Source organism: Apostichopus japonicus, chromosome 6, assembly GCF_037975245.1.
Source record: "Apostichopus japonicus isolate 1M-3 chromosome 6, ASM3797524v1, whole genome shotgun sequence".
NCBI lineage: Eukaryota > Metazoa > Echinodermata > Holothuroidea > Aspidochirotida > Stichopodidae > Apostichopus > Apostichopus japonicus.
Window position 1 is genome coordinate 10572533 of NC_092566.1, and position 27306 is coordinate 10599838.

General features: G+C 36.3%; 2 protein-coding genes across 14 annotated transcripts in view; one reads left to right on the plus strand and one right to left on the minus strand.

Moving 5' to 3' along the window:
- Positions 1-92: 92 nt before the first annotated feature.
- On the plus strand, positions 93-15634 carry LOC139968958 (SPARC-like). Of its 2 annotated transcripts, none has more exons than XM_071973605.1 (6): positions 93-770; positions 5897-6053; positions 8567-8794; positions 9328-9550; positions 12582-12730; positions 13595-15634. In XM_071973605.1, exons 1-6 carry the CDS (start codon positions 705-707, stop codon positions 13618-13620), a joined length of 849 nt encoding a protein of 282 aa, XP_071829706.1. In that variant the 5' UTR covers positions 93-704; the 3' UTR covers positions 13621-15634. The 2 variants fall into 2 exon arrangements, with proteins under 2 accessions (XP_071829706.1, XP_071829707.1); XM_071973606.1 differs by having other exon boundaries at positions 13598-15634.
- A 226-nt stretch (positions 15635-15860) lies between these two features.
- The window catches only part of LOC139968957 (dual 3',5'-cyclic-AMP and -GMP phosphodiesterase 11-like), a 168169-nt gene continuing 156723 nt past the window's right edge, over positions 15861-27306 (minus strand). For all 12 annotated transcript variants that reach the window (XM_071973597.1, XM_071973600.1, XM_071973593.1 and 9 more), the window contains 2 exons: positions 26015-26098; positions 15861-24493 (listed from right to left, as the gene is read on the minus strand). In XM_071973597.1, the coding sequence (XP_071829698.1) occupies positions 24296-24493; positions 26015-26098 (282 nt within the window). In that variant the 3' untranslated portion in view covers positions 15861-24295. The remainder of the gene's footprint in view (positions 24494-26014; positions 26099-27306) is intronic.

Below are 27306 nucleotides of genomic sequence, written 5' to 3' on the forward strand. Positions count from 1 at the left end.
CGAATCTTATCCAATGTGTTTGTCTACACGTTTGTGCCAGACGTACGTGATACGTCCGTCGCCAATGAGAAGTGTGCGTCTAAACCTCATAAGTCCCAACCTGATTTAGCCTAGGCGAGCCTCTACACAAGTTACCATCTCCATCCACACCGTTCTGCTCACCATAGACCGTTTAGTCCGACTGGTGAAAAGCACTCAAACTGACTTTTTGTTGCAAGCTAAGTTAAGAAATTCGCTTAAGGCTACATGTTTTGTTTATCCGAAATTAAAGTCTGGTAGAAACCTCAGGCATTTTCAGAAGAAAACATCGATGAGTAGCCTATAGGCCTACAGCTGGATTAGCCTAACTCAGTCTGTAACTTGTAAGGCCTCATCACTCATGTTAACTTTAGACATTTGGCTTTTCATGGAAAGTTTGTAGACAATATGTTGTAGTATTTCTATCCGGCTAGACTAGCTTGGTTAACTTTTTTAATACCTTTTTGTGCCCAAGTCGAACCAAGTTGCTCGAATCAGTAGTCGTACACCCTACACCTAGCAAATTGGCCTATTCAAGAGTGCTAAGATTGAAGAACTTGTTGCAAGTATCTAGTACCAGTGCCTCCTGGTGCTGGCTTGTTTGTGACTCACATCTCAGAAATTTGGATAGAAAGATTAAAAAAACTTAACATCGCGCATTCTAGAGAAGAATAACCTAGCTGGCAATGGAATCAAAAACTTTAATTTTGCTGTGCTTGGTGGCTTTGGCTATATTGGAAGTAGCTGGAAAGGTAAGTTCAACGTCATTACTTATAATTATTATTAATAATATGCAATATAAAGCTTTTATTTTACTAATTGATTATTGAAAGTGTAGGCCTATGTGAACTATGGTACCCAATGAAAGTTTTGCTCTTTAGACTTTAATTGGAAAATTCTCATATAAAGGGTGTGAAGACTCGCGCACAAAGAAACGTCTCATGCCGGTAATCTGACCTAGTTTCGAATGAGGTGTAATAGAAGTGTTAGACACCACCATCGATCCCAGAAAATGCACAAAGCTTGCTAGTTAGACACTAGTGTACAGTCAATACATACAGCTACGGTCAATACCCGCAACACAGTGTACATAGCAGCGATGGACATCTCAGGTCTAGATAAAAGATAACAAGGTGTCACGTTTCATTACTGTCAGCATTTTTTAGCGACAAGACGAAAACTTCACTTGCAATCAACGGAAAGTTAACCTTTTAAGAGCCTGGCACACGGTTTGGGGCGAGTCTTCAATGCCTTTAAAGGTAAAGTGGGTCGATTATAGAAAACTACTGCCCAAATTACATTTGTCCTCCATAACAGACAAGTCCAATGTAGGCCTAGCCAAAGTGCTATGTCTTATTATAGGTAAAAGTAGCCATTTGCTTTAGCCAGAAGTTGGAAGTGGAATATGCAACATGTGTGTCAGAATCTAAGGCCTGGCAGAGAGTTCCTCTCTTTTTAATGGAGAGTGCTTACAAAATATGTCACACTTTTATTGGGACAAACTAAAACGAATGACAGCGAATGACCGAATGACAATTGACTTTGTACAGGGTTAATTATCATTTGCGAATGACAGCGAATGACAACGAATGACAACGAAGGACAGTGTTGAGTGGAGATAGAATGATTAACGGAGTGGAATGAATGCGGTTATTGGTTTTCTGCGCAAAAATGATTTGAGGAAAATCGCATGTTACGTGGTTGCAGGGTTTTGGTGTAATTTACGGATAGAAACCACAGGGAAAGTTTTTGTGTGAGAATGCGCTTGAGTGCTGTGCTTTTTACCTCTGTAGATTTATATAGAAAGATAACTGAAGCCGTTTCAAGATTATAGTATTGTTAGTTTCTAACAATTAATATCGGAAAAATTACGTTAAATTTACTTTTCAAAATCAGACTTACAATTTCGCTTACTATAAGGTGCGTTTTTATCTTGTCCGTACTTTACTAGATCTAGATACCCACGAAGCCTGAACTGTGATATCCGGTTGAAGCAAATGTCTGTGCTGTCATTACTGTCATTCGTTTTAGTCAACGCATTTTTTTAGTGTGTACAACATATTGTCATTCCTTATGTGTAACGCAATTGTCATTCGTTTTAGTAACACCCCTTTTATTACGTATTTTATTCAGGCTGAAGATTTTGCCTTAATGTTACTTCCCAACAGTGTTTTGTGAATTCTTTTGCGTAGTCCTCGGTTTTCTCACCCTTTTTTCATAATGTGCTGTACTATTTTCCAAAAAGGCGACGTGTGGACAATTTCTGCTTAGTCCATTACCAAATGTCTCGTCCTTCATTGGTTGCTCAGAAGATAACTTTATGGTACAGTATTACTCATAAACAGTGGCTATATTATGTATGGTTTATTTTGTAGGTAAAAAGCTGCTTGGGGTTTGTGGGTTTATTATCTGATGATTATTCAGTGATGTTGGGAGCTGGATCTGCATGTTCAGAATCATCCAAAGTAGCAATATTTATTAGCACTCAAAACTATATACATCAGTGCTGAATTCAATTAACCATTCATATCATACAATATTTATAATGAGGAGTGTGGCTATTTACCCAATTGCCGGATGAATCAGCATGGTGCACTTTCTTATTCACCCTATCACAGTCTATCAGCTAAAAGACTCGTCAAGCTACAGAGGAATGAATCTGTATGTGACCTACTGTCTGCATCCCATCTAGAAAGTCAAAAAGTGTTCAGATGGATTACAGTCTTTAGTATAGTCTTGTTGTATAGCCCTTGCATTGTTGTTGCATGTAATCAAAGAAATTTCAATATATTTTGTCCAATATAGTTGTAAGCACTTTGAGGGATTATGGATATGAGGTCCTTGAAGCTGACTCCAGTGTTCAAGGGATTATGAGCTCCTCTTAATAACTAAATAGACATGAAATGGTACATTCCATATGGCATATATTAAGGCTATAATTAAGTTTTATAGTTAGGTTACATGCAAGGTTGGACCAATAACTACTTAAATTGTTTAATATCTTTCGGGTGGGGGTTGAAAAGGAGCTGGGTGTGTAATCTCCAAACCTGGGACCTGCTACCTACCCACGATAAGTGTTACATCAGGAATTTATTAAACCAAAATAAGCATGTACCCCTTAACTGATGTTCGGTAAATAAGCACCACTTACTCTGCGGACAAGCGTGTAAGTGAGTAAGAATGAAACAATGATCCAGTAAATAAGCATCCCGTGAAGTAAGCAGCAATGAAAGGCTTATTGAACCAACGATTGGGTAAATAAGCAATTTGAATTGATTGGACGATGATTGGGTGAAAAGCTCCCACATTATTTTAGTATGTCACCTACCAATAACTCAATACAGTTGTTACAGTATATATGCTCTCAGTGTTGGCATACTGTATTGTTGCCAAGAATCCCCCAAAAAATATGACAAAAATTGAATGAGATATTTTTTTCCTGAAAAATTATTTTAGTTGGCTGTACATGCTTCCAAAACTTCAATACAGTGATCAGTCAGTTATAGAAACCATATTAGTATATTTACAAGTTTGAACGGTACATAAATTTTATTTTAGGAAGGAATTACTCAGTGGGTGAATTAATTGGAACGGTTCTTGCACAAAACCAACTAATATACATGTACAGTACAGTATACAGTTAACTATATACAAGAGCATATACAGTACCAACCATTAAATTCAAATACTGTACACTTCTCTAGATATAGTCTGGGTTCTTGCTAAGGGGGCATAACAAATTTGACCCTTGACTGGAAAGTTGTATTTAGCTGACAGGAAAAGTAAACACATGTGACAGTCAATTGATGTAAATCAGTGGTACTACTGTAATTTTTTTCCCTTCCCCCCCCCCTTGTGGGATTTTATTAATAGATGTGGTCTTGTAAAACAACAACATTGTAAGGAAAAAAACAGAAAGAAAAGACAAAACTCCAAAAATGACAATGTCTTCAGGTCATGCTGTGGTTTTAACTCTCCAAGGGATAAACTTGTTATTTCTGAAAGCTTTTTTTTTAGCCAGAAATTCTGAGCTTTAGACTTTCTGTGAATGTTTTTTTGCATGTAATTTCAGTGTACCTAAACACTGTTGTGTAGTACTGTAGGGGCCCTACTCCAACAGTACAGTGTGTGTATTGTACATGTGTGAATGGAATTTACTGTACAGAACTACTGTATCATGTTTATAAAATATTACGGGAGAAAGTTTGATAATGAAGTTGACAAATAGATAGTCCTGAATGGAATTCAAAACTAGGAATATTGATTTTACCCACTGGTCCACTTTAAAGCCAGGTATGCTGTATTGGCCCCAAATATGCTAGATATTTAATTATGGTCACCTTTGGTCAAAATTCTTAAACTGTTTTTATTACAACCTTGGAGGAAATTTTCCTCACTGGGACATTCAGTCATCTTGCATGTTCCTTAAAAATGTCTGAGAACAATTTGGAGAGTATAGACCTCAAGGAAAGTACTTTTTGAAGACTTCTAGCAATTAATGCGTGCTATATTTTGGGCCTATAACTGACTACCTTTAATCATTTAAATGTTGACTATGTACGGTAGCCCAGGGAATAATTTCAAATTTTGTCTAGAGCACTTTTTAATGCTGTGAACTTTGTCTAGAGCTCTTTAAATGCTACATGGTTCCTGCGCACAAAAGAACTGCTATATCTTTGCACTTCGATATCAATTTGTCCTTTTTGCGTGGCAATTTTCCATGGATGCGATACAATACTTGGATAAATGATTCTAGGCTGTAACTACAGTATAGAATTACCTGAATATGTGAACTTAACAACTTATTATCATCCCTAATTGATCATAGTTGCTAATTTTTTCAAGCTTTGGCAGCAAGATCAAGAGTTTCAGAATTTTCCAAATTTGTTCAAACTGAACATTGACAGTTAAGTGTTGTACACAGTATTGTAATGCACAGTGCAGGTAAACAGACTATGTACAGTACTGTTTTGCACAGGCATGTAATTCCAAAGCATTATATTAACATAGCAAACTAGAAATTGTGGTTCCAATGAATTGCAGCCAACTCTGTCCATGAGGATCTGTTTCTTATGCAGTAGTGTGGACTTGATATATGTCATCATATTCTCTCACACTATCAAATTTGAAAATAAATATAAATTAGAACTGTTAGCAAACTGCTTATCCACTAGAGAACCTGTGTAATAGGCCTCTGAAGAAGATCCTGCTAGGATCGAAACGTCAGGCCAACTTACTTTTACACTATCAAATTTGGTAATAATATCATGAAAGCTATGGTGCCTCTTATGACTTTATAGTGAATGTACTGAACAAAGGGCCAATGCCAAAGAATGCATTGTTTTGATGTATTGTAATTTGGCACTGCATCAAATTACACTCCACCCTGAGCCTTTCGTTTAGCCACAACTCCCCCACCCTGGCACCCCCCAACCCATCTGGCTGTGGCTAACTGCAATGTTGGCTGTCCGACTGTCACTGGTATAGAAGTGCAGAAAAATCATTAAGTTGGGAGAAAAGTTGGTTGGCAGTGTAGCAAGCATTTTTGAAAACCTTTATGGATTGAACTATAATTTGCAGTTTGAACATCAGGGAAGATTTTGTTTTCAATGTCATCAAATAATGGAGTCCTGGACATGTGGTTACAAGAAACTGTAATAAATTTTTTGCATTCGTGTAATAATTTGTCCATTTCAATATCATTTCATACTGTAGCTGTAATGTAATACAGCTAAGTTGTACTGTATATGTGAAGGTAAAATCATTCCCCAACTTTGTGTCCATACGGCATGCTACAATTTTTTGCTTGTTCACTCAGTCACTCATACAGTACTGTAGATAGAAATTCCCAATTTAACCTCTTTAATTTTAAAAATAGAAAAAGGGTAAGACGAAGAACAAGGCAGTGGATGAGCACCTTGCCCGACAAGCTCTGGACCAGCTGACGTTTTCACGGGAAGAACAGATTTATAACATCGCCATGGAAGTTGCAAGTGACTCAACTCGTCAAAGGGCTACAGCAAATGATGTTACAAGTAAGTAATATGTGTTGCCATGGATACTTTACCATTTTCTGGCAACTAACTCTTTGCAATTTGAACAGCTGTCTGCATTTTGTTGCCACTGTAAGTCATTTTGTTTCACTTCAAAAATGCCCATGGAGTACTGCTCAGATTTAGATAAAAAATAGTTTATTACCAAATGAATGTTAATTAATGTGCATTTACCAGTTGTAATAATGATAATAACAGCAGCCTGTACCGCAGATAGGTAAAAGGAACACATTTATGTATTTTTATGTTTTCTGAAATAAAGTTCTCATTTGACTACTCAAAAATGTATATTACATGCCAAAATTACAGATTACGAGTAGATCCCCAGTGACAAATCTTTCGCTGCACAGGTAGGCCCTGCAATGTCATCTGTGAATTAATCAGGTCACACATCGGGAGTCTATGCATTCTAAGTTCTTCAATACTGCCCTAATTCCCTTTCAGGGGGGGGGAGGAACATTTCATAGTTTTGATTAAAGGGTCAGCTCTCATAAATTTTAAGTACAAACTATGGACGTAAGTTTTGTTTGATGGCCTACAGTATGACATATTTACTAAATCAAAATTAATGCTGTGCCTTAAGTCATCCTTAAATACACTTACCCTGTGATTTACAGTAGAAGTTAAATTAATAATATAGTCAGCTGGAGGTTACAAATCATAAATGACTCATATTTTGAGGACCACCAAAGTGGTTAAAAGATCTGTCATTAGCCTAAATTTATCGACTCCAACATCTTGTCACCATATGTTCTGGCTGGTTTAACTATTAAATATATATGCTTTATACACCTGCTGTGATATTAATGGAATTTAATCTTGCTATGTAAATTGGTTTAACAGCGGGGGAGGGGGGAGGGTGGCGGTTGGAAATTTTCTCAAATTTTGCAAGTTCAACTGAGAGTGTGGAATTATTATTTGGGAACACCCCATTGATTCTGAAAATGTATCAGAAAAGGAAAATGGAATGAAAAGAGAAAGAACAATTTTTTTTTCTCAGTTTTCTGACAAGTGTCAAGCGGTTATATGTATGTTCTTTGAAAATATTAGACCATGCTGAAACTTACAAACTTTATTTTAATAAAGAATATAGTTTGATGGGCAGAATGTTCTGTAGTACTGTAGATTGGTTTTTTGATATCATCATTTTGAATGTTTAGTGTATTTACTGTTTAGAGATGGGGTGGGCACAGGGTTAACCCCCCCCCCCCTTTGACTGTGCAGTACCAAAATATAGGCCAAAGTACTGTAAACCTCTATGATAATACACTAGATGTAAGAACTAACAGTCTTACATGTATATCAAGTTTTATCTGGCTTTATATGGCCAGATAAAACTTAATCTGTATATCTGGATTGACTACATATCCAGTTATATCTGGCTTTATATGGCCAGAGAAAACTTTATATATATGGAATAACTGTACATCCATGCAGTTATATCTGGCTTTATATGGCCAGATAAAACTTAATCTGTATATCAATTGACTACATATCCTGCGATATCTGGCTTTATATGGCCAGATAAAACTTAATCTGTATACCTGGAATAACTGTATATCCAGTTATATCTGGCTTTACTGTATATGGCAAGATAAAACTTAATCTGTATATCTGGATTGACTACATCCAGTTATATCTGGCTTTATACGACCAGATAAAACTTAATTGTACATCTGGAATAACTATATCCAGTTATTTCTGGCTTTATATGGCCAGATATAACTTTATCTGCATATCTGGATTGACTACATATGCAGTTATTTCTGGCTTTATAAGGTCAGATAAAACTTAATCTGCATATCTGGAATAACTATATCCAGTTATATCTGGCTTTAGATGGCCAGATAAAACTTAATCTGCATATCTGGATTGACTGCATATCCAGTTATATCTGGCTTATTTGGCCATATAAAGGCTTGATATGGCCAGATTAAACCAGATAAAAAGCCAGTTCTGGGATTTCGGTAAGAATGTGGTTAGAGTGATAGGTGCTGCAGTACCTGCCATGAACAATGTAATATGACTAATTCTGTATTCGTTCCGTGATACATAAAGTACCTGTGCAGTGTAATATGTAGAGATATGTATGTAACAGTAAATGTACTGGCAAAAGGACATGTAGCAGCTATTTGTTTAATTGTTGAAAGTACTAACTGGCACTATGACACCAGATAATTTACAAATTCATGACAGATTCTTCAGACATGACTTTGAAACTAGTTTATCTCTTTAAAATTTATCTTTAAGTAGTTTCTTGGGGAAGTCATTCGTCACAAAGATCACTATCATACCGTTTAATGCCAAAGTTGGGTCTTGCATCCCCTTTAAAGATCTTGTTTGTACAACTTACTGGACTGTGTGTACCAGGAGTACTATATTTCCACAATCAATTTTCTGTTTCAATTGGCTGTTTCTTTCACATTTTGCTAGCTAGGCTTACCTTAAAATGACAAAGTAATGTACTTTCAGGTGTTGTACCTTTCTCTGTATAGATGTTTGCAGTTTTTACAAGTGCAGTGAAGGAAAGGTTTGCATCGTCTCGGAGAGTAACGACCCATCATGCATCTGTGCTGAGTCTTGCATACCTGCCGAGGATGAAGAGAGTTTTGTTTGTTCCACCCAGAACGTAACCTATGACAGCAAGTGTGACTTCTACAGACGGAAATGTATCGAGGAAATTCCGGAATCCGAGGACCTCCACTATTTTGGAGAATGCCGAGGTATGGTGTTTGCAATATAGTTTATTTATGTGCATCGTCAATCGCAACTAATGACTAATGCTGTAGTGCGAAGACCAGAGCTGAAAGATGTTTGTCGGATGGTCCGAGAGGATACGGTGTCCGTCCACCAACCTAGCCATTTTGGTAGTCAAGTTCAACAGTATAATGTTTCCTAAACTTATGAATAGAAAGTTTAGTTAGTTACATCTTGATGTCAGACATATACAGACTTAAGAGAAGTTTTGAGGTCAGTAAAAAATTGTGATGGTTTTGTCAGAGATAGCACTCTCAGATTTCACAGGGTATGTGGGAGTCAGTAAATGTTGGCGGTTCAGTCCTCCCTGATACAGGCCCCAATGTTCCCACTGACTGCATGGGTACCCCTTTGCCCGATTGTTGATTAGCCTTTGAGCATTGTTCAAAGGACATGGACGCTGCTCTAACATATATATGTTTGTCTCTCAGCAATATTTTGAATTATTTCCGTCCGCTTTATTAACAGTAATTAATTACGTCTTTCGCTTCTTCTGCAGCTCTTCCCCCGTGTGCTCTATCGGAATTACAGGAATTTCCCCATCGTCTGAGGGAATGGTTCTCTGATGTCATGATCTCCCTCTCTAACCTTGATGAGCACCTAGGGGGTCTGTCAGCAGATGATAAACTGCTTCTCATGAATTCTAGGCAGGCAGAGCGTCATCGGTATGCGGTTCCCGTTCAATGGAAGTTCAGAAGTCTGGATAGGCATCCTCACGACAAGTAAAAATTCTTATTTTTTGTCGTTTTTTTTTAACCTTTCGGATTAAAAGGACGATACATTTTGTATAATAACATGATTGGCAGTTAGTACACGTTGCTTGATTTTTTAAAACTCACAGAGTATGTTAGAAAAGGTATTCATGCAGTGGCAGAGCTAGGGGTATTGATCAGGGGGGCGAGAATGGTCTGTAGGGGCTTTTTCGACACTATCTAAGTGGAGCGCCACCTCAGTTGGCACGAAGCGTCAGAATTTTTTTGAGTAAAGATACTCCCTAGGTCGCCGGAAATGACCCTTTCAGGGCCTGCTAATTTGCAGATAGTGTGACAAATGTCAATAGGTAGATGAGAGCGCAATAAAAGAGTCAATAATCGCGAATAAGTACAAAGTGATAGACGCTGAAAAGGGCGCTAGCAGTCCATTTGCTCATCCACTGTCAGTGATTTTTTTAGAAATGGCAGCTCAAAACTAAAAACTGTCTCAGAAGTAGATCCCACAAGTGCTAGGTTTGAAACAATCAGGCAGCTTAATTTTTATACGTTCACCTAGACAAGCTCTCTGCGGTACGTGAGCTTTCTGTAAAATTATGTATGCTGAAATCCTTCATTAAGCCACTAAGAAATTTAAAAGTACAACTTCCTGTTTAGTTTGTCTCAAGATGTTCAGTTCATTTTCTGTATTGTGTGGAAATTATTCATAGCACAGAAATATGATGTGCTTCAATAGTCGCAATAGTCGCTTTGAATGGTACGAATGAAACTTTACAGTGACCCCAAAAATGCCAGATAATATGCTACATAGTTTTGCAAGTTTATAGATACTAACAGTACATTTTTTGTTGTCTCTGAACGTCAGCATTTTACGTAATAAATAGATAGATGTAGAGAGTGAAATTTGGAAATAAGTTGTCCTCATTAGATTGGGTTATCAATTGCACTTACACCAAGGCAATATGCAAGAGAGGAACACAACAGGTCTAGTAGAAATATGCTGTTTTGCCCAAAAGGTACTTTTTAAGAAAGATCAACTAAGATAGAGTCCTCAGCATGAAAACCAAACAAATTGATCCACTCTCAACCTCACATCGAGACCGTAAAACGTATGATTATGATGTTACTTCAAGTGGGTATCATGAATCCCTTGGAAAAAGAACAGATACTACTCATGATCTTAATAGCCACAATGCCCAAGCCACAATGCACTACTCTCCAGACTTGTTGCAGCTCTTTGCCACACCATTTGTCAATTAACCTTCTATGATGGCTTTTGTGGTGAGCTTTCTATACTGTAACTTTAGATCATCAAAACCACAGTCTCCATAGGCAGGGATTAGGCACCTCACCTACTAGCTACAAATTAACTGACATTAGCAAGAACTGCTATTGTTCATGTTGAATGCAGATAGGGTACTACACACTGACTCCCCTAATGAGCTTACAAGTGGTGGTTTTAAGTGAATTACATCAGTCAATGGACACTTTAGGATCCATTATAGGATTATTAACAAGCTTTTAAACATGAAAAAATAGTTGTTCCTCTAACAAATATCTAACAAATGGTTCTCTGTGTAGGATCTAATAGTTGATCTCACAATAGAGAACTTCATCCACAGAATATTTTCTTTCTAGTTCTTAGTAGTTGGGTTATATATATATATATGTACTTCTTGTTTGAATTTGAAAGGAATGTGTAAGTTTAGCTACAGCATTTGAAATGCATTTGATCAGATGTGCAAGACATATATCAGTTGGGTATTCCTTGACCTCTGACCCCTATAGAGAAGCTGTTTACATTTGACATGTTTTGCCCCATAGATGGATGGGCAATCATCAAATATGTGAAGTTTGGGACAAGTATACTGGCAGGGAGACAATGAGATTCATAGCTCAAATTGTGTGGCATATGATGCAGTGCACAAGCACATAGTTTTGTATAATTGACAATCAAATATTTTGTTTGCATGTTTTAAAAAAAAAAAAAGGAAATGTCTGACACGAGTAATGAACACATTATAGTTCCGTATTTAGTATTTATTTACTTGGTTTTAATACATGGTGTATATCATCGGTTTCCCCCATACATTGTTTACTATGGTTTTCATATATATATTGTTGGTAATGTTCAGTAGTATGCACATTGTAACCTCCAAACTACATAGAAGATAACATTGTTGTAACTTGTTCTATATTAAACATTGGCATACATACTGTACCCTCTGTGGTAGACGTTTTCAAACTTGGGCCGAGAAATATTGCAACGGGCCTGTGAAAAGCATCGGCGACCCACAGTGAATATTACACCAATCTGGTGTGTGGGCTCCCTAGGTGCTTGGCTCGAGCACTATGTACAGTACTAGCCTAGCTTGCATATTGCGTAATCTAGTCATATGAAGAGATTTTGTTTCTTTTTGGCCCTATTGCTCCAGCCAATGTTTTTACGTCCACTTTAAGAAAACTAATCGAGAAATCGTGCACTGCAGTGCTTAGATACATGGCTTGTTATTTGTATATTAATTCAGTATAAACTTCTTCTTCTCACCTTTTGTGCTCATCATCTGGAACAGCCTGTGTACCTGTCGCGACTTCTCTTGCCATATATTCCAACTCGCACACTTCGTTCCTCCAACAAAGTATTTGTATTTAACTGTTCCTAAACCACGCTTGAAGACCGATGGTTACAGAAGCTTCGAATACTCTGGCTCTTATTTCTGGAACAAGTTACCAGATCACATTCGAACATGCTCTAAACTTTCTACATTCAAAAGTCTACTTAAGACCCATCTTTTCACTGGTTCTTTGTAAATTAATCTGCTTTCTTTGTAAAGTGCCTTGAGCAGTGACTATCGTCTACTGATTTGGTGCTATATAAGTCTCATTTATATTATAATTATTATTAAACCACCTTATTACCACATTATGAACCTATGTGATGTATGCTGATACATACATGTGATACTAACTTATTACTCCATAATAGTATATAATGACAGTAATTTGACATAGATCAAATATTTCGTTTATATCTCCTTCCTAGCTTCCTGTCGCAAGGTGAACTAATGCCACTGAGGGCAGCATTGATACCCTCCGAGCATTGTGCCTCGGTCTTCTTTGATATGTGCGATAGCAACCGAGACCTGTTGCTTGATTTACACGAGTGGAGTACCTGCATGGGGTTGTTCCCAGGTAAAGCAGTCCCTCTTTAATATTTATGTATAACCATACTTGGAGACCCATATAGGTCCATCCGAGGATCTCTTTCAGGGCGGCATGGTTGTCGCAGATTGGCACGATGTAGTACTTCATGTCTTAACTTTGGGATTTTATTTCAAATAATTATTGATATGGAGACCATAACAATGTCCATCAAGTCTTTCATTCTTGATTGGACACTAAACCAGTTGAAATGACGGGAGGGAGTTGAAATGGGGGGGGGGGTATCAACAAAGAATGCAGGTCTTAAAAGAACCCACCTCTTCTAGAGTATTTTTCATGATTCTTTCATAAGTAATATAGCCGACAGGAAACATTGTAATGAAAAAACAGAAAACAATTAGAAAACAAAAGAAACAGTAACGTTGTGATTTACCTTTAAATTGAGATAAGTGACCGGGAATGAGACAATATACCTTACAAAGAAGAGAGCAGATTTCTCTAGGATTATGCAAGGGGGGGGGGATGTCTGAGGAACATTTGCATCTGATCAAGTCAAGTGGAGTCCATATTCCTGAAATCCTACACAAAGTGAGGGTATTTCATTACTAGGAAGGATATCATGGATTATAGCTATGGTGCTGTTAGGATGCACTGTTTTGAATAATCAATAGTTTGTTTGGATAGCTGCAATGAGATAGGGTTTGACTTTTTATATTTGAGAAATAGTTTTGGTTAAGATGGTTTTTTTCCTTTGATGATAACACCAAAGTCAAATGGAAAGAATTGAGAATATTCAGGTTTCAAATGAACAGTTTTATTTATGAGTAAACTGTGTTTGACAGATACTAAAAAATTTGGTTTTAATTTTAAATTAAATTTTTTATTTTATTTTAGCAGATGCAACAGTGGAAGACAAATAAAGAGAACCTTTATTATTGGAGAGATGAGACTGAAGGACTTAGTGAGGGCAGATAAACTCAGATCTTCCTGAAATATTACTGATATGCAGCTTGTTTAATACACGTCATCGCCAGTGAATGATCTATGCAATTTTAGCCTTTTAACTTTATGCCATCCATGTACAGTGTAACCATGTAAAGAGCCTCAAAAACTGTTAGTTTACCTCTTTGCTGAGGAACATAGAGGTCTTAGGGTCATCACTACAGTATTACCATGTACAGAGCCTCAAAAACTGTTAGTTTACCTCTGTGCTGAGGCATATTGAGGTCTTTATAGGGTCATCACTACAGTATTACCATGTAAAGAGCCTCTCCAACTGTTATTTTACCTCTATGCTGAGGCATATAGAGGTCCTAAGGTTATCACTACAGTGTTACCATGTATTGGGCCTCTCAAACTGTTAGTTTACCTCTGTGCTGAGGCACGTAGAGGTCTTATGGTCATCACTTCAGTATTACCATGTAAAGAGCCTCTGAAACTGTTAGTTTACCTCTGTGCTGAGGCATTTAGAGGTCTTAGGGATATCCCTACAGTATAACCATGTACAGAGCCTCTGAAATTGTTAGTTTACCTCTGTACTGAGGCACGTAGAGGTCCTAGGGTTATCAATACAGTATTACCATGTTCGGGGCTTCTGAAACTTTAAGTTTATCTCTTTGCTGAAGCACATAGAGGTTTTAGGGTTTTCACTACAGTATTACCATGTACACAGCCTCTGAAACTTTAGTTTATCTCTGTGCTGAGGCATATAGATGCCCTAGGGATATTACTACAGTCAGTGGCGGAGCTAGGGGTATTGGTCAGGGGGGCGAGAATGGTCTGTAGGGGCGCTTTTGACACTATCTAAGCGGAGCGCCACCACAGGTTGGCCCGGAGCGTACATACATTTTTTGAGTAAAGATACTCGCTGGAAAGTGACCCTTTCCGGGCCTTGCTAATTTGCATTTTGTCAGAAAATTACACCAACAAAATGTAGCAAATGTCAATAGGTAGATGAGAGCGCAATGAAAAAGTCAATAATCGGGAATAAGTAAAAAGTGGTAAAAAGCTGAAAAGGGCGCCAGCAGTCCATTTGAGTCCGTCAGGGGGGGCATTCGCCCCTCTGACTGTATGGACGCTCTGCCACTGACTACAGTGTTACCATGTACATAGCCTCAAAAACTGTTAGTTTACCTCTGTACTGAGGCATATAGCTGTCCTAGGGTTTTCACTACATAAAGAATGGACTAATTTTTTAAAAGTTTTTTAACATATTAATAAATCTTGGTACCATTTGTCATTTGAATATTTTTAGGTAAAACAGATGGACAATCTGCACGTAGAAGTTTTGTATCTTTTTTTCCCCATTTAGAGTAAAATTTACCTTTCTGTCCCAGGATTTGGTACGTCCTTTAACATGGCCCTGCATATTGAATACAAAATCGCACTTTGTGCTTGCAAGATCCGTTTGGTATTCACCACTATAGTAAATGATGTATACTCTGTATTTCAAGGTATCAGGAGTAATGAGGCTTAGCTGAAAGTTTTTAAGATGGAGGAAATCAAATTTGTTCTAACTTCCTTTTCCATAAATCATTCCATCACCTAGGTAGACAGAGTCATTATCAATTTGATTTGCATTCAGGCGTTGATCCTACACACCAACCCTGGGCCCTTCCTCCACCCCCCTCCCCAAACATAAAGTAAAAGGAGTTATTAGGACAACCTTGTGTGTGCGAGTGATGACCTAATAATCTAAAATAGACCTAATTTATAGGATAAACACTTTTATTTTTTCTGGGTGGGGCCCTCACACACCCAACATGATAGTTGGCTTCAAGGACCCTAGGGCCATAACCCCCTCCCTCCCCCTTATGAAATTCTGGATACACTCCCGAGATCAAAACGTGTTGATGACACAAAGACATCATTTACCATAATTAAATGCTTCTTGCATGATAAAACATAGCATTGCTGATAAACTCTTCTTCAAAATCTGAAGGAAAAAAAAACCAAAGTTTGATATAACATTCTTTTGTTCCAAAATATTCAATAGTGCATTTATACTCTAAGAATGTTTAGAAGTTATCATGCAGTCATTTGCTTAATAAGTTTGATATGATGTCATGTTCTGTACTGTGCTTTTGTTTAACATGATCATATTTTATTTGTCAATGAACTGATTGGGGCATAGGAAAGATTTAAGTTATATTCAAGTATCCATTTACCAGTAAATCATATTTGAAGTAAAAAAATATTTGTTTCTTTCTATCAAATGAATTCCCATTAACTAAGAAAAGTAAAAATCATCACTCTGTAATATTTTGGTGATTCAAATTGGACATATTTTGTTTGTGCATGTATTGAGATTTCTTCTTTTATGTTTTTTTTATGTAAACTGCTAAACAAGATGTAGAAAAAAAAAACCCAGCTTTGCTGGTTTCTTTTATTTGCCCAACTCAAGAAACAAATAGTAGTTTAAGTACATGTTTTGTATGTGAATGCATATAAGTGAGTAGAAAAAATCTATCGTCATCCAGGGTGGTCAAAGCTCATTTGAGGTCACCAGATGTTAGTCTGAAAACCTGTTACACTCCATTAACTTCACAAGTTTGGGATGAACTTCAAGTTCAGTAGGTTACTCCACCTTAAAAGAGTACAAAGGTCATTGGAGGTAACCGGTAACAGCTTGGATAGAACTTTGAACTCGGTTAATAGGAAAAGAACCTGTTTTGTTTTTCGTACAGTTCAAATGTTATCGGAGGTCACCATGTATTGTTCAGATTCTGAAACCACTGTCATGGCAGTAACTCAAAAGGTAAAGCTTCAACTAACTTCATACTTGGAATGTGGATGCACCTCTTTTAAGTAACCTGTAACCCTGTGTGCACAGTTTAAATTCAGTTATCGAAATTAAGATAAAGATGTGGCAAGGAACCACTAAGCCTCTTTTTCGATAGGTTCATTTCATTTTCTGGTACATGAATATGTTTCTTTTAGCAGTAGATATTGTCATGACAAAAGACAAAAGGATTTGTTATTTTTGGTGCAGTAGAAGGCTTTATAAGGAGTTGTAAACTATCACCACTGATTGGGCAGAAATGTTGGTGGTTTTGAGGGTAGTGTGTACAGCTCTTACACTGATCAGTTAAGTCACTGACAGAGGGACATTTACAGTTTGGAGCTCACTTCTGTGACACTTGCTACAGTTTTTGTGGTAAACAATGTAAGCGATGCCATCTTTAATACAATGTAATTTTACCATTTGAAGTATCGGATGACAACTATTGTAAGTTTATGTCAAGTTTTTTTTTAAAATGAAGAGAAAAAAGAAGAAAAGAAAAGTACTCAAAGAAAGAATAATATTTGTTCCAGTCACTTTTCTTGTTATATTATCTCCCAGAGGCAGTCAAAAGACATTGAAGAACTAATAAAGTTGTGATATTGCTTGTTCACTCGATGCTATGGCATCACACACTCACACGCACGCACATAACACACACATACACACACACACGCAAGTCATTCAGTCCTCCCATCATATTACCATTGACTACCTGATGCTTTTTACTTCTTCGTATATAGAGTACCTTATAAGAAAAAGTCCTTTCGATTTCAAAAGCCACTCTGTAATTAAAACATCACAACATCACCACTAACTATAGATACTGAACAGTATTTTACATTCATATCAGAACAGTAGTACAAAAACCCACTTAATATACATTGTTGTTTTCAGGGTTATTTTTGAATAATCAAGAAAAAATGAGGGAAAATAAAGGGATAAAATTTGTAAATACTTTGCAATCTCTGGTTATAGTAAACTTCACACAATTTTTTTGTTTTGTTGTTGACGTTATGTTTTTGTTTCATTTGTAAATAATTATTATTGAGAGTTGTTTGAAACTTCACTTTGCAAATTTCAATATTCTTTTTTTTTTCTTTTCTCTATGATCATTCAAACTTTTTTTTTTCCTTTTAATTTTTTTTTTTTCGACATTGCACACATTGAATACTTAATTTTGTTTAATAAATAGTAGAAATAATAATAATAATAATGATAATAATACCAAAATTAACTGATTTAAATTGTAGTTTGCTGAAATTTTGATACATACATATTGATAAATATGATTACACATATGATGAACTGTGTGAGAAGATTAGAACACTTCCATTGGATATAAATCTACCGAGAGAATTCCCAAAAAATCAAGAAATAAAAAGGAGTGCTGGTTAGTACGTTTCAAATGGATACAGCTTCTAGAATAATTTAATTAAAAACAAAGACAAAAAAAAAAAATAAAACACACACAAGGAAAGAAGCATTCCTGTGCAAAATGCAGCATTTTGTATGCAAGCGGAGCAGTAGTAAGTTGATTAGAATATATATTACTGAATAAAAAAGGAAAAAAGAAGTAGTTGCTTATGTTGTATGGATAGACTTATCAAAATGAAGAAAAGTTATTTTCCTATAATATGAAATAATGAAATCTTCAACATATCCTCACAGACTACAGCACTGTTTAACATGTAGGGATTGTTCAGAAAGAATGAGCGAGGAAAGCAGAAGAGGAGGTGGGGGGTGGGGGGGGGGTGGTGGAACAAGGAGGGGTAGGCAAGATACAAACTTCTTCCAGCTTTTTCTAGAATACTTTATTTAAAGACCTGAAATATATAACTGCTAATGCTTTCAGGGAAGCATAACTGTCTTCTCAAATATCGTTGAACACGAAAAATCAAGTTAGTTTTGAGAGTGGAGGAATATTAAAGGAGACTGGACCCTTTCATCCCCCTTTTCCTCATCCCCTTCCTCCTCCCCCTCCTCCTCTGCCCCCTTCCTTTCCCCTTCCCGTCTTCCTGCCATGTGAAGTAAATTGATATACCAGCAGTCTTGAAAGACAATGGCACCAGCAGAAGTACTTTCTTTTATTAGGTCAGCAGCAATATTACCCACCAAAATATGCTAGAGCGTTTTATAATGGTCACCATTCATGTCAAACCTGCAGCAGTTATTTCCCTCAATGAGATGTTTAACCCTTTGTTAAAGTGTGGTAAATATTTGGGAGGGTGAGAAAGAAGTTTTGCCAAATTTTAAGCAAACGTTAGTATGCCAAAATTTGGATGCAATACACATGACATTTATTACGATTTTTTTTGTTGAAAAAGTAAGAAACGTTATTTTCAAAATAAACTGGAGAAATTAACATTTGAATCGTCTAATCCATACTACATAAGTTGATATTTTGTCCACAAGCCTCTACTGTAGGTACATTTTAATATCTCATTTACCAACTTTCTGTAACAATCTGATTCTAAATATTGCCTTTACTTTACAAGACAAACTACAAATCCTTGCATCAATGTACATTTTATAGAAACCTCTCTAAAGTATTAAAACCAGGAAAAGAAAAGAATATGGAAGGAAACAAGACTTAAAATATAAATAGATATTATATTCTCCCCAACTAAACTGCTAACCCTAGTGGGTAATTAAATCTTTTTATCTCAAAAATATAATCATCTTAGAGAAATTTCTTTCAATATTATTCATATATGATCGTCACCTTTGGTGAAATGGGATCATCTATTTTATACTTTGATTTCCTTTTTATTATGGATCTGAAATCTATAACAATCAACTGAAGAGCAGTATGAACATATTCCCTGAGACAAAACAAAGGGCTGATCAACACCCCAATGTTTATCTAACATATCAGTTATTAATAGGAGAGAAAGGTTTAACAAAAAGTACTAATTAAAAAAAAAATGCAAGGCTTGGCTGCTAAATACAAAACAAAATATACTTTAAAAAAAAATGTTTTTGCAGTTTTCAGCATATTTTGTTAGCATTTTTGTAATTTCAAGGTATAATTTAATTTTTTTAATTTTTATTTTGCTATATAGTATAGCCTATATATATTCCCTTCACATGATCAATGGTATTATGTAACAAGCATACAGTACTTGAGTTATTAAACTCAATGTCCTTTTCAGTTTGGTATAGCATATCATAATAAAAGGTCATAGGTCATTATAAATAAAAGGTCATTATCAATAAAAGGCCTAGGCTACCTTAAGACTGGAGTTAAATGTGTATTTCAGAACTGGATGTGTCTGTTTTCACTGTTTTATACTTTCACACAGTGCTGACGAGGTGGATGTTACGATTGTAGGTAAAAAATTGTTATTAATTAATTAATCTCTTAAACCAATATGACATAAGTTATAACATGTTGTTGTTATTGAAATTCCATTATGATAATGGATGCACCTTGCAAATCTGATTTTCAATGTTTGAAAATATCCAAACTATTGTGTTTGCATATCATTCTGGTCTGTCATGTACAAAATATTAAAGTAGGAAACCATATTTCTTAAGCAGCTTGCAACCAAACTAATCATATTGTCCCGTTACTATGAACTTGTATCAAATTTGTGGACTGGCAAATTTGGTACCTGCCTTGTATCTTGAGAAGTAATAAACAGCACAACCAGAATCACCAACTAGCTAATAAATCCTGTTACACTTACTCTCTGTAAACAATAAATTACCGCCGCAAGGTCCCAATCATGCTGCATTGACACAGATGGGGGGGGGGGGGGCTGGAACTCAGGGTACAAAGGAAGAACGACCCTATTGAACCACCATCTGAATAAACTCCAGCATCTGACTCCACTTTGGGAAGTTCGTGAAAGGACAATGTAGGCTTTATATGGCTTCCCTCGATTATTATGAAACAAATTGAAATGGGAATTTAACTATCGAACTCTCTATCATCAGCTATCCATTCACAGATTCTATTCAAAGTTTGCTTGATGGACAATATTACCCCCCAAAGGTTTCAGCACACATTCTGAGGTAGTACTGAGATGTACTTCATATTCAATGAAGTACAAGTGAAAATTGTCTTTTTCAAATTTTACTCCTCAATGTGGAGACCATAGAACTCTAACATCCAACCTCAAACACGACTCTTTTTGTTAAAGTCGACTCGATATCGATTTAACACATGTATATATACATATATATATATATATATAAACTATATATATATATATACATATATGAATGCATACTAAACTACACACAATCTGAATACCATGACTTATTTATGAAAGTAAACCCTTTTAATACTACTTTATCAGCATGATCAACTTGCTGAATATGCAGTCCCTCTTTGAATTTATGAATAATAATTTATGTCATTTCTATAAAATCTCCAGAAGACAAGTATTTACCATTTGCTGATTTTCGGCTCTATTATTTTTGCCCCTTAATTATAGAACCAATTCATACTACAATAATAATAATTATATATTCTACTCTACAGGGTATTATCAGCTCATACATATATTAAACTATCTATACATATCAATAACAGGTTATGGTAAAACACATAGCAGCTACCTGTAATGAAATAAATATCTATTCACAAAAAAAAACAAAAAACAAATTCATTAGCTATCACACAATAAGTATAAATATTTATGTAGTCTTAAGAATAATATTCAATGATTTAAGTATATATAATTACATAATCGAATTTTGCATTGTGCCTCCTTTGTTATCTCCTTCATATTTGTACATAATTCATTTAAAGAAGCTGACAGAGTTGATACTTTCCCTTGCTTGTGTTCTTTCTTTCTTCGGGTGTTCTAGCCAAATTATTTTAGCCATTTCAAGCGGATGACTAATAACCATGGTAACATCATCTTAACGCAAATCTAACTGGAAATTGCATGCTTCATAACCAGATACCATCAAATATTAAGATTTTAAACTTTCTTCCGGTGGTCAGAATGGATCACAATATGACTGTAAGAATGAGCCCTTTACACAAATTAATCACCTAATAACTGAGGCTATAGGAAGGGCCAGGTCAAGAGGTCAACTGAAACCAATAACTGTAGTCAAAACTTGATTCAGTCTTTCTAAAAATTATAACCAATTCTAACTGGAAGAAAGAAAAACAAAAGGTTATCATAATATTAACTTGAATTTGTCAAATGTCACCCGCATTTAGGAGTATAATTATAATATATATGTATAACATAATTATAATTAGGAGCTATAATTATGGAACCTTTAAGATTAACATCAATCCTCCTTCACACAGCAACCTTCTTATAAATCTATCCACCTAAGCGATACACAATTTCATTTTAAGTAGCAACTTGTTGTGGAAATGGATAAAAGCTTAATTAAATCTGTGGTTTAATTTTAGTGAAATGTTTCACTAAACAATTAAACAAAACAAGTAATTTGATATGTCATTAATCAAATTCATAATTCCAATATTGTTTGATAAAAGCTGAGCAGAGAACAAAAGAAAAAAATTTGAAAGAGTCTATCAATCTGTCTGTCAGCTTCTTTAAACTAAATTAAAATTTGTTAATTAGAACTTAAGTGATACTGTTCGTTAACCAGCAACTCTACAGCATGGCACAACTTAAAACAACCTGGTGAATGAATGAAACAATGAATCAGTTCATCTCCTGCATAGTTCAGATAACGAGGCAAAAGCGTTATTGCTAGGAAGGAATGAAAAATTTTTATAATTTTTTTTATCAATCATTTTTTTTTATGTCAAAAAAAGTTTTCAAGTTTGTGCTTCAAAAATAAGACTAAAGAAAAACAAAAAAATAGAGATAGACTGTCTCATCTCTGTCTCTGAAAACTTTATGTTAAAACGAGAAGAAAGAAGACATTTTGTAGAAGGTCTTTGTCTGGGGTAAGTTAGACCAAGATGATAATAAAACTAAACAAGAATATAATAGCACACTTTTAAGATCATTAACAACAACACAGTCGAAACAAACCAGTGCAGTTGTACATGGGCAAGCAATATTATTGTAAACAAATTCTAGATCATAGAAATTGCCACCACAATACATTTAAATACCCAATAATTTTATCTGAAGAGAGAGCACATGTTTTTTTTTTGGTACAAATTTGGCTTAATTTTCGGCTGGAAAAAATTCTTGATGGGAATATTTATCGTGTCGTTCATTTGCTAATATCTTAGGCAGATATATCTGGTTAGAAATGTTACCGATTCAGATACTTGGGGGGGAAAGAGGTGATATTCAGAGGTAGCTGAAATGCACTTGAGGTAGTGAGGGAGGGGGAGGGGTGATCACTGGCAGTTGGTAGCAGAAGAGGGCAGCCTTATCCCCATGATTACAATCAACCCACTAACAATGAGTTGGCTGAAAGAAAATATCCTGTCACACCACTGGCAGGTAATATTGGTTTTATCTTTGATTAATATTATCAAGTTGCTTCATGTGGCTTTAAAACCAAAATTTGGCAGAATCTGGGCATTTTAATTAAATTTTCATCACATATCATGCTTTGACAATTTCTAAAGGTGCCAGTAAAATCCACTTTTGACACGATCTGTGAGTTCGTATTTATAACAAGGGGTAACATGTAAGATCCTTCTAACATGTGGTTGATGAGAAATGCTTCAACACAGTATTAACAAAACTACTCCCTTGAACTGAATATTAATCAAATCTCATAATTTTGATCCTTAAAACCATGGTTTTTGTGAATAGTTTACTCAATTTTTTTTTTATAATTTAGACTTTCTGTTCCATCCTAAATCTGTCAATTTATTGTTTCACCAAATTATATGATTATCACTGAAAGCTCAATACAAACAAGAAAAAGTTAAAAGAGAAGCTTTTCTTACCAAAATTGCACTACCATTATTTGGAGTCATTTTGACCTTTATTTGTAACTTTGGCAACCCAATCATTGAATTTCTTCAAGGTTTCACACTGGGCTAAAAATTAAAGATATGAGAATCTTCAATCATTTTTTTAATAATGAAGATCTCTTAAATCAGTTCTGACAAGACATCTTCCCTTTGAGCCAACCTATACAGACATCTTTAAATGACAAATCTGAAAGGTTTTCCTGGCAGTATATAAACATTTTGCAAAATATAAAAAAAAAAAAGTTTCCTTGAAGTTTGTGCGGTGTATTTGAGGGAGGCTAAGAGAAATTCTACTTGGTTTTAATGCCCGGAATATTTAGCTTTATTTAATAACAGTGATCAAAATTTGTTTAGTCTGCTACTTGCTAAAACCTTTCCAAACTAGTCTACCTTGAGGCTGTATACCTAGAGATTGAAGTGGGTTCATTGTGAAAGAGTGAAATCTCCTTTTGAGCAAGAAAAAAAAAGGAAGAAGACTTTTTTTCTCCAAAACAGTAAGAATAAACTTCAACTTGATGATCACAGGTGACCCCATTTGTTTTGATCTTCCTACCGTACCCGAACACTATCCCGATAAACTTGTAAACGATGGATTAAATGTACAGCCGACACCGTGACAATCACTACATGACCAAAAGCAGGCAAAGACGGAGGGGAGTTACAAAACCCAGAGAATTCAAGTAAAAATGATGAAACCCATCGAGGACAACATCTTTTCTTCTTTGCAGCATTTTCCACAAAGAAATGAGAAAAAAAACAAAAACGAAAACGAGCAAAAAACCTGAACGAAACAAAATGATTGGCAAGGACAAGGGCTTGACTTGACTTTATGTAGTTTTGCTCCCGACAGCCGAGTTAAAATCGGCTCAAAATATTGCCATAAAAACTGTGAAAATTCTTCTGGTGTCATCACGAAACACCAAATCTCTCAAGGTTTGCCTCTGGCGGAAGATGAAGTCGTCGTCTCTGATTCGTCGATGTCCTTCTCCTCCGACTTCTTCTCCTTCTCTTTCACCTCCTGCTCGTGTTTGCGAAGGCTGACCACCGACAGCTCCTGCCAGTGCTCACGATTATTGCGACACATCCCCAACAACGGCTTGAGGAGGGTTTCCGTCTTGGCCAAACTCTACGGAGAGAGAAAGTTGGGGAAGAAGATCAAAACAAGAGCGTGGCTGGCGTGGGATTCCACATTTGAAAATCTGCCCTTTAGTAAGAGACTGCCTTTCATTTCTCGTCACTGACCACTTCTGCACCTTTCAAGGTTTATTAGTCTGAAACAATAGCCTGTGTGTTTCGTAATCAATTCGCCAAGCCTAGCAAAGGGAACGAGCATGGAAAGGCTCTATAGCATCCTCAGCTCAAATTTCCCCGATCTACCACGAGAGCCTATTGAAATGCCCGAGGCAGGTAAACTGTTACGGCAGTGGTATTGAAGGGCCCACTTTCATATGATCTTATTTATTTCAGGCTCTTACAATTCTTTCCATTTTCTGTTGGGTTTGTGTTGTTGCTTACAGTAGGAGATGACATAATGGTTTGCAGATGATGCTACACTGAGTATTTTCTGGCCACCATCTTGGATGAGCTTCTGATTATGTTTTATTGGCCATTTCTAAACTATTAAAGTGGAACAGTGTCATACAGCCTGGGCAGCTAATAGTGGTTTTTTACTAGTGTACCAACATATTAAAATATAATTTAAGTGCCCAAAGTAATATTTTTTAGTCATATCTCCAAAAATTACTCGTCACCCAGTCTTATTCCACATGTGTGTTTTTGTACTTGCAAAAGGGAATCTTTTACTCTCCAGATGTATGTGTCATTGGATGTTATTATTGTGATCCCAAACTGTTGCCTGTGTATTTAACAAGGAAACTCTCCAGGAATTTGAAATGCAGCATATCTTTCAATTGGACAGTATCCACACTAGTATATGTCTGATATCTGATGACAGGAGTGAACTGAAAATCCTGCATTAAAATATACCAGTAACTTGAATGGCACCTCTGTGATGCTGCATGGTCGAACATATTTCATTAAATGTAATCGAATCATTCACTCCATTGAGCTCTTGGGAGGCCTTGCCATTCCAGCTCTGTGACAACATAGTGACCTCACTGAAAAGCGGGAATCATTATTCTACTAACTCTACAATCCCAACGGACTTTAAACACTATCGCTCACCCTAAGAGCAGGAGATAAAAGTTCAAACTGAAGGTATAACTTTTATCTTATCTGAGTTAAAACCTAAATAAGATTGGTATGTTATCTACAGCTTGCAAAGCTTAATAAAGATAAAGGTGTCTTGAATCTACCCGTCACATTCTAATGTCCTCGTAATAAGACTGCAGAGACATCTTGTAATACACCTAATAGCAGAAATGAAGTATGTTTGGCCTCTTTGTTGTGCAATCCCTAGGTACGTATCATGAAGGGTGTGTTGTGTAATATTTGTATTTGTAGGTAAGTGGGGTTAGAGAAGGGGAAAGGAGCAAGTGGAGATGAAAAAGGGTTTTGTGTGGGGGTCAAATCACCGCCCACCCTCCCCCCTCACCTATTCTCCCATTCTTACCACCCCATCCTCTTGCAATGCTACTATAACTTCATCACAAATAGCATTAATATTCTCTTACAAGACCATACATACCTCATACACTGGTAGACATATTGCATCAGTAAATCCCACTTGCATTTTTGGGAGTAGGTAGTGTTTCTCTCTATTCATCATGTCCTATGGAAGATGAAATAAAGAAGGGAAAATTAGGTCACAATTACCTCTGTTTGACATTTCATGCCATCATTGCAAATGACACCTGTACAAATTCAATATATCATAAATTAATTAGTTTTTCCCATCATTTCAACCACAAATTGCAATAGTTTGTTGTAGGCGTATTAGGCCTGCGTATTAACTGTAGATATTAAACTTAGTCGAACTTGCTTCACTAATTTTTCCTTTTTACACCGTGTATCCACGGGATGATATGTTTTCTGTGGATTTGACTAACCTTTGTGAAATTATATATAATGAGTAAATGAAACTTTCACATTTGATTTTATCTTCTGTCTTGTTGCCTATGGAAACTGAGATTCAGTGAAATGAATGGATCCTCTGTGCTTCCCTCACTCCGTTCAAAACCCTTCTGAAGACTCATCTTATGCATCAGGCATTCATCAATGTTAACCAATACTTCTTGAGTTCATTCGTTGTTGCTTTTTTTTCTCTCTTTTGCTCCCGCACTTTGAGCAACCTTCCGGGTGGATATGTGTGCGTCATATATCACCATTATGATTATTATTATGGTAACATGGAGTGATTCAATACCACAGCTAGGTTAAGGTAATGCCCGACTGGTCTTGCACGACCACCATCTAAAAGTGAGTCAGTCTGGGGTCTTGCACGACTACCATCTAAAAGTGAGTCAGTCTGGGCTCTTGCACCACAACAATCTAAAAGTTAGCCAGTTTGGGGTCTTACATGACTACCATCTAAGAGTGAGTCAGTCTGGGGTCTTGCACGACCACCATCTAAAAGTGAGTCAGTCTGGGGTCTTGCACGAATCCCTTTTAAAGTGAGCCAGTTTGGGGTCTTACACGACCACCATCTAAGAGTGAGTCAGTCTGGGGTCTTGCACGACCACCATCTAAAAGTGAGCCAGTCTGGGGTCTTGCACGACTACTATCTAAGAGTGAGTCAGTCTGGGGTCTTGCACGACCACCATCTAAAAGTGAGCCAGTTGGGGTCTTACACGACTACCATCTAAAAGTGAGTCAGTCTGGGGTCTTGCACGACCACCATCTAAGAGTGAGCCAGTTTGGGGTCTTGCACGACCACCATCTAAAAGTAGGTCAGGACAGTCCAAATGAGTCTTTGCATCTGTTGTAGTTAGCTTCAGAGGAGCAACGTTCAGAAGTAACAAGTTACAGCAGTACCAATTA